This window comes from Bos grunniens, chromosome 4 (genome assembly GCF_055505025.1).
Source record: "Bos grunniens cultivar Pamir isolate PY7600 chromosome 4, Bosgru_T2T1.0, whole genome shotgun sequence".
Lineage (NCBI taxonomy): Eukaryota > Metazoa > Chordata > Mammalia > Artiodactyla > Bovidae > Bos > Bos grunniens.
In genome coordinates this window covers 13,592,166-13,597,466 of record NC_141168.1, presented here as the reverse complement: position 1 = coordinate 13,597,466, position 5,301 = coordinate 13,592,166, and the positions used below count along the sequence as shown (strand labels likewise).

The following is a 5,301-nucleotide window of genomic DNA, read 5'->3' as shown; positions in this document are numbered from 1 at the left end:
TGTCATCTAGCCCCACAACTGAATTTCCTGAAAGCAGCAGAATTTGCACAAACTGAAGCTAAGGAGGTAGAAAGCTGTGACGACAGGACTTTTCTGAGAAATTCAGGAGAGCAGCTTCCGCACATATAATGTGAAACCAAGGCCCCTAAAGGAACCAATCCAAACATAGAAAGGTCATTGAACACAGAGTCTTGCTTCTTGGTAGTGCCATAAGGAATACATACACATGTATCTGGTCTCCCCTAGTCTCATCTAGACTTTTCCTGACTTTTTCCTGCCCATGGGTTGACTTCTCTTCAAACATATTCTGTACCTTATGTGGCCACCACTTATTAGAGATGACTCATGGTACCAAAAATGCAGTCAGAGAAAGTATGAGTAGGCATATTAGTTTCAAGGCATCCATTCAACATCTAACACCTACAGCAAATTTTACAGTTGAGACATTGAGAGGAAGATAAGACATTTGTCATTCAGAGGACAAGGAAACAGAACACTTCCTGGAATCTATAGACTCGGGCAGGGGTTAGGAAGTAGGACTTGGAAACAATCCTGTTTATAGTGGTTAACACAGGATCTATCCTGATGATCCAGGAATCTTCTAATGTTAAAAAAACAAGGGGAAACAGTCTGATTCATTCTTTTCTCTCTCTCACTCTCCTCAAATTAAAGTTCCGGCTAAGCACTGACCTTTCACAAAAAAACAGCAACAACAACAACAACCAAGATACCAAAGAAAGAAATCTCCAAGATGTGATGATTTGGGCCCAGTGAATCTGCCCCATACCTCCGGGGTCATCCTGCTAGAGTTATAAGAACCATCCTGCTCCCTGGGAACACAGGCTTCTTGGGCACCAAATTCCTCCAGCATGCGTGCTCTTCAGGTTCTCTTCAAGACCAGCCCTGCTGCCCTGCTCCTGGGTCTCTGCCTGACACTGTGGACTGTCCCAACTCAAGGACTAACGTAAGTCATCGGTTTTCCTCCCTATATATTCTTTCAGGAAGGACACTTCAGCCAACCCAGAAACCCACATTATGCACCTACAGTTTATTTACCTGCTCCAAGAGGACCCATCCTGGGATTCTTCACTTTGTGTCTCGACGGGGTCTCAAGCTCTCCCTGTTCAGAACCTGTTGGAGAGGTTACTGAATCCATGACTGACACCTACTTTGTGTTTTAACTCAGTTTACTATGCTTTTATAATTCTCATCTTTTCCCATGAAACAACAGAATAAGCAGGAATGTTAGCATTGTGGTCAGCCCTGGGATAAGCTTTGGATAAGATGCCTAAGCTGCACAAGAGTGGATATGACCTTGTTCACAACCCATTATAAAGGGCTGTGCTGACCCACCAACTCAGATGATCCTTGTGACTTCATCGGCAACAGTACTCACCTTAGGTGTGTGTCATGCCAACTGGATCCTTAAGAGTGATGGCACTGATGCCTCTGTGTCTTCCCCATTCTCGTCATTCCCCTGCTCTCTCTACCCGTCCTGCTTCTATATCCCTCCCTGCTGCTGCTGCTGCTGCTAAGTCACTTCAGTCGTGTCCGACTCTGTGCGACCCCAGAGATGGCAGCCCACCAGGCTCCCCCGTCCCTGGGATTCTCCAGGCAAGATCACTGGAGTGGGTTGCCATTTCCTTCTCCAATGCCAGCCTACCTCAATTCTGGACTTGTTTTTTTTTTTTTTTTTAATTGAAACAGCTCAGAACTTGGTTTTAATCCTCTACATTATAACCCAGAATCAAAACTCACACATGCTGTTAGTAAGGATGTGAACTGAATACAGCCCTTTGGAAGATTAAGTGTTTCTATCAAAATTTTGAATGTATACATTTTGACCTAGCATTCCACTTATAGAGATGCGTCCTAAAGAGATATTCATAGAAGTGCATGAAGATAAAAATGAGTGAGGATGTTTGCAGCGTTGCTTATGATGATAAACAAAACTGAAAAAAACAGAAATGCCAACCTGGGCTTTTACCAGACTGTTTTCTATCTCTTTTGCCATATCTAGACAGAAGGTAATTTCAATAACCCTGACAGCTGATCCAACTGGAAACACAGATGACTATACTGTAACACTCACAGTTACAAGTCATGTACCTGTATACTTAGTGGTAAGTAAAGATTTTGGAGTTATCATAAGTAAGGAGAGAGAAGAGAAATACCCTCACAAACAATTTTAGTGGTCACTAATGATATGAAGTGAAACAGCATCTCACAAAGAAGTCACCTGCAAATACTATTGCATTTGCAACCCTGGCAGGAATGTATGTACTATTATTTCAAGTTTAAAAAGTCAAGAAGTGATATTACAGATGGAATAGTAGATTCACAAATTCAGAATGCACATTGGTAGGTGCTAGGTGCCAGGAGGTTCCGTGTGGGTACCTTAGTGTTTAATTGGGACAGAATTTCAGTTTAGAAAAGTGAAAAATTCAGGAGGTGGACGATGGTGAGATATGCGCAACAATGTGAATGCATTTAGTGCCACTGAACTGTACAGTTAAATATGGTCAAAATAGGATGCTTTATATTATGTGACTTTTACTGCAATTTAAAAAAGGCCATTTAAAAAAAAAAGTGATGATATGCAGGTGATAAACCAGTAGAGGTTTTTAAGCATGTCAGGACCCTTCTCTTCACCAGGAGAGTGGAGGAGAGGAGAGAAGAGGACAGAAGAAAGCAATATGAAAGCGGATAATAACAAAGATGGTTGATTGAGTGACAAGGACAAAGGAGCTTTGTTAGACTTGAGCCATCCACGCCCATGCCTCTGTCCAATGCAGTGATGAGGTTGAGTCAGGGAGATTCCACTCTATAGGCCATGGTAGATGGGAGAGAAGCTGCAAAGTGAGAGTGAAAGTCATTCATTTGTGTCCGACTCTTTGCGATCCCATGGACTATACAGTCCATGGAATTCTCCAGGTCAGAACACTGGAGTGCATAGACTTTCCCTTCTCCAGGGGATCTTCCCAACTCAGGGATCGAACTCAGGTGTCCCTCATTGCAGGTGGACTTTTTACCAGCTGATCCACAAGGGAAACCCCAATTATGTCCTCCTCACAGATGGGAGACTTGCTGTCACATTGGAATTGGCTTTCCCATTTCCTACCTCTATTACTTTTCCCCACTGTCTTCACTGAGTCTTCAGATCCCTTATATGTCCTGCTTCAGGATATCTGATAACAATCCCTGACTTCTTCGATGCCTCCTTGGGGTTTTTGGAAAACAGATGTGAACAGAGGAGAAAGTTGCAAAGCTACCAAAACCCTAAGAGGAAATACATACAGTATCTGATATTTATTCAAATGTAAAAGATGCCAGAAATGCTTCTGAGCTTCCCCTTTCCAGAGATCTTCTCTGTTGCCATTTCAGGAAGGTCCTGGAACTTTCTCTTTTCAGGTCTGACCTCAGCAGACTGCTTCTCCCATCTGAGAATCTCAGTCATTTCTTTCATCTTCTATCTAGGTTATAATTCTACTGGGGGAGGAAAACAGGCATGAAGTACTAAGTGGCCAAGAGCTTTCAGACTCCAAGTGTCTTTATTTGTACAACATGCATAGTACTTTACCTACATAATGCTCTGTATCATACACAACACACAAACCTTATGAACTCATACAGACTAGAGAAGTAAGTATCAATACCTCAATCTCATGATACCTCATAGAATGAGAAGCTCCGAGGGATAAATGCCACATCACAAAGCTGAAAAGCAGGATACATGGGAAAATAAACCCTATTTTATTTGTTTGGGGGATTTTTTCCCACCACATCAGAGCAGACAAACTGATGATTCCAATGTCCATGACCCTCTTGGTTCACTGACAAGCTCATTTAAATCATTTCCTATCTACTCCAGGTGGGGAGCTTCAGAACTAAACACAGTCCAACCATGGTGACCTCTTGGCACTTCCATTGCTCAAAATAAAGAACATTTCACATATCAGTTGTTGGGTTAAAGACTAGGCAGACCCTCACAGGTGTGTTTCTCCCCACGCCAGTGGACAAAACCAAGTGTGGTTTCTGACGACACCTTCAAACCCAACTCTAAAACTTTGTCATATGGCAAGCCAATAAAGTATCTTTTTCATAATGCAAGTCAAAGTTGAAAAGGGCAGATAAGGAGAATTACCAAAACACAGACTAAAGCTGAGTCTGGTCCTAAATACATGAGGGGTGATGTCTGGGGGAAACTCTGGTGCCGGCTCTGTGTTGGCCTTAAACACACTTATTTTGCATAATAGTTACTCCAGGGCTGCCTCAACCTGAGCCTCTCTCTTTAATCCTTTCCCATCCTCTTCTCCTCAGGTTAAAGCTACACTCGAGGGCTCTGATGATGTAAATTTTCCTTATGGTAATTTTGTTTACACGGCCTGTCTGTGTCCTTACTGTTCAAGAAATTTCTTCTGGGACATACAAGGACCTGGTAAGTGAAGAAGCTTCCTGCCTGAGCATTAGTGGCAAATAAGGGGGAATGCGAGGAGAGGATAAACTGAAAAGGGGAAATCAAGACATGGCCGAAAGCAGAGAAATAAGGGAGTGAAGCAGAAATGAAACAAGACATACAGGCAGTGTGGGCAGTGGCTGTATGCAGAGGAAGTGAGAGCAGCTGGTAATGGCTACGTCTTGTATAGGAGCCTGAGAAATGGGGCTGAGTGTCAGACAGTAAAAGCCAGGGTAGAATGGTTTGTCGGTGGAGTCCAGTTGTCTGACAGAGCCTTGCTTCTTCACTCTAGAAAATGCGATCCTAATTGGGAAGGCTGAAGTTGTGTCAGAGGAGAATATATGCCCTTCTGATGTGGAAATCTCCACCCCTGTTTACAAAGTTTGTATCAAGCGTGAAATCGTCATAACACTCTGATCTGGAGAGTCTGCTAACTCTGAGGTTGTGAACATCTGTGTGGAGTAGAAAATAAACCTACTGGCTTCTCACTGTGCTGTCTGTGTTCCTTCCCCAAATCTTAGTACAGTGTCTGCTCAGACACCACAGGGTCCTAATGAACCAGTATTTTAAGAAACCTTCTCAGGGATGATAAATAAGCATCCATTTCCTAGCAGATGAGAAGAAAGAGAAGACAGGAACTACTCTCACCATTAAAGTGGGACAGGAAATATCCAGAGAGAGAACTGCCCCTAGGGCTTAAATTAAGGGCAGAACTGAGCGATGGTTCTAAGGAGTGGTACCCAACCTTATTGGAATGAGGGACCAGTTTTGTGGAAGGCAATTTTTCCATAGACCTGGTGGTGGGGGATGATTTGGGGATGATTCAAACACATTATATTTATTGT

General features: G+C 43.0%; 1 protein-coding gene across 1 annotated transcript; it reads left to right on the top strand.

Annotated features, from left to right (window-relative positions):
- The first annotated feature begins 621 nt into the window (after nt 1–621).
- LOC147373595 (prolactin-inducible protein homolog) lies at nt 622–4,932 on the top strand. The gene is made up of 4 exons (XM_086398330.1): nt 622–964; nt 2,021–2,123; nt 4,321–4,438; nt 4,749–4,932. Exons 1-4 carry the CDS (start codon nt 870–872, stop codon nt 4,871–4,873), a joined length of 441 nt encoding a protein of 146 aa, XP_086254456.1. The 5' UTR covers nt 622–869; the 3' UTR covers nt 4,874–4,932.
- The last annotated feature ends 369 nt before the right edge of the window (nt 4,933–5,301 follow it).